This window comes from Fragaria vesca, linkage group LG6 (genome assembly GCF_000184155.1).
Source record: "Fragaria vesca subsp. vesca linkage group LG6, FraVesHawaii_1.0, whole genome shotgun sequence".
NCBI lineage: Eukaryota > Viridiplantae > Streptophyta > Magnoliopsida > Rosales > Rosaceae > Fragaria > Fragaria vesca.
Window position 1 is genome coordinate 29737094 of NC_020496.1, and position 2120 is coordinate 29739213.

Consider the following 2120-nt stretch of genomic DNA (forward strand, 5'->3'; position numbering starts at 1 on the left):
TATATATATATATATATATATATATATATATAGTTTCTATTCAGGGTTTCGTTTTGAAATTAAAGTGTGAAGTTCCTTATTTGACACATTTTTTGGTCATATTTCCACATCTCCACCGTTCAGTTTATAGAACCAAATGCATAGATCAATTCTGCAAAATTTCATAAAATTTGATGATTGTTTGGGTGTTCATAATCGTGATTTACACAAACAGTTCTGGTTAGACATATTTATGGTTCGTTCTATTGATTTAACCTAATTGGTACCTAAACGATCATCAATTTGAATAAAAATTTGTAGGAATAATCTATACATTAGTATCAATAAATTGAATGGTGGAGATGTGAAAATATGACCGGAAAATGTGTCAAATAAAGAATCCACAAATTTGCTAACACTAGAATTCAAACTAACGATAGGTGCAACGCTAGGTTTGATCGATGGAGCAATTTAATAAGCCCGGCTTGTGTGAAGGCAAGGCTAGGGATAGGGATAGGGTTTTATATATATATATATATATATATATATATATATATATATATATATATATAACAACTATTTTCTAGTTCTCAGACACGAGGAAAATGTATTGAGTTTGGGTGAGGAAAAAAATTGTCGCAAAAGAACAACGAAAAAATTATTCTCATCCTGGAAAGGGTTTGCCGAAGCAATAATTCGTGAAAGCTTTTCTTGACGAGCTTTCTACGAGGAGGTGAAGACTAAAATTTTCGATCTCCTTGCTTAAGTTCTACGACGACGAAATTATGAAGTTTAGCGACAATTTTGCTCCACGCAAATTAGCTTATGTGTTGTAGTGAGCCTCAAAAATTTGAGCGGGACGAATATACATGCTGCAGTCGGGATGAGATATGATAAAGAACCCTATCCCTAGCCTTACCTTCACACAAGCCGGGCTTATTAAAATGCTCCATCGATCAAACCCAGCGTTGCACCTATCGTAAGTTTGAATTCTAGTATTAGCAAATTTGTGGATTCCAATTTGCTGGCTGGTGAGTGCAAAATGTCATCCTGTGCTTGTTAGTAAGCACAACGTTGTACATGTAAACACATGCTTATTAATCAAAGACTTTAATCAAAGACCACACCCGACCTCTAATTGGCTTAATATTAGTCAAAAAAATGTCTTGATCATGTGCTTGCTGCTAAATGCTAATAGGAACAACGTTTTACGTATACCCATACATAACTAAGAGTTCAATTAATTAATTAAAGATCGTTCACACGCACCAGACCTCTGATTGAAGGGATAATATTGTTATTAAGGGCATCTGTGAAAACATTCAGTGAGCATAGGACATTTGGATTTACGTAACTTAATATACCAAGGTATCAAATCACTAAGAGTTCTGAATTTAACCATTTGTGATACTTTTAAGCCTATAAATATCATGATCGGTATGCTTAGTTGCTCATTGCTTTCTGTTTTGCCTAGTTGCTCGATTATAGTACGTAGAGAGTAATCCAAAACCCTCTTCGAATATATGTCTACCCTAAGCTTGGCCAGCAGCGGTAGCATTGCTACTCAAACTTCTGATCTGGATGTTAAAACACGAACAGCAGATTACAAGCCCAGCATTTGGAGTTACGAGTTTCTTCAATCGTTACAGGTTGACGATCGTAAATTCGTAACCATGCATAGTTTACGTTATGTTCGGTGCATACTTTGATCATCTTCAATATTGCTCGATCAACTGATTAACTAGTATATATATGCTTGATTTTGCAGGAAGAACAATACGAAGATGATAGGTGGACGTCGTTGGAGGGGGATGTGAAACATATTATTGATTATGATAATGATGCCAAGTCAGTTAAGACTACACTTGAATTGATTGATGATATCCAACGATTAGGTTTGGGACATCGATTCGAGGCCAGTATAACAGGAGCCCTTGACAGAATTATGAAGAATCTTGACCAAATAACAGACGAGGATACCCCTAGTCTCCACCTCACTGCTCTCAGCTTCAGGCTCCTTCGACAGCGTGGGTTTCAAGTCTCCCAAGGTAATTAATTAAGTACATAGCTAGGGATATTATTATTACTAGTCTTCCTACACGCAACACACATATAAACCACATATATAAACTAAAGAATCT

General features: G+C 35.7%; 1 protein-coding gene across 1 annotated transcript in view; it reads left to right on the forward strand.

Moving 5' to 3' along the window:
* The first annotated feature begins 1502 nt into the window (after window positions 1–1502).
* The window catches only part of LOC101297281 (tricyclene synthase EBOS, chloroplastic-like), a 10227-nt gene continuing 9609 nt past the window's right edge, over window positions 1503–2120 (forward strand). The window contains exons 1-2 of the mRNA XM_004305945.1: window positions 1503–1628; window positions 1748–2027. Coding sequence (XP_004305993.1) covers window positions 1503–1628; window positions 1748–2027 — 406 coding nt within the window. The remainder of the gene's footprint in view (window positions 1629–1747; window positions 2028–2120) is intronic.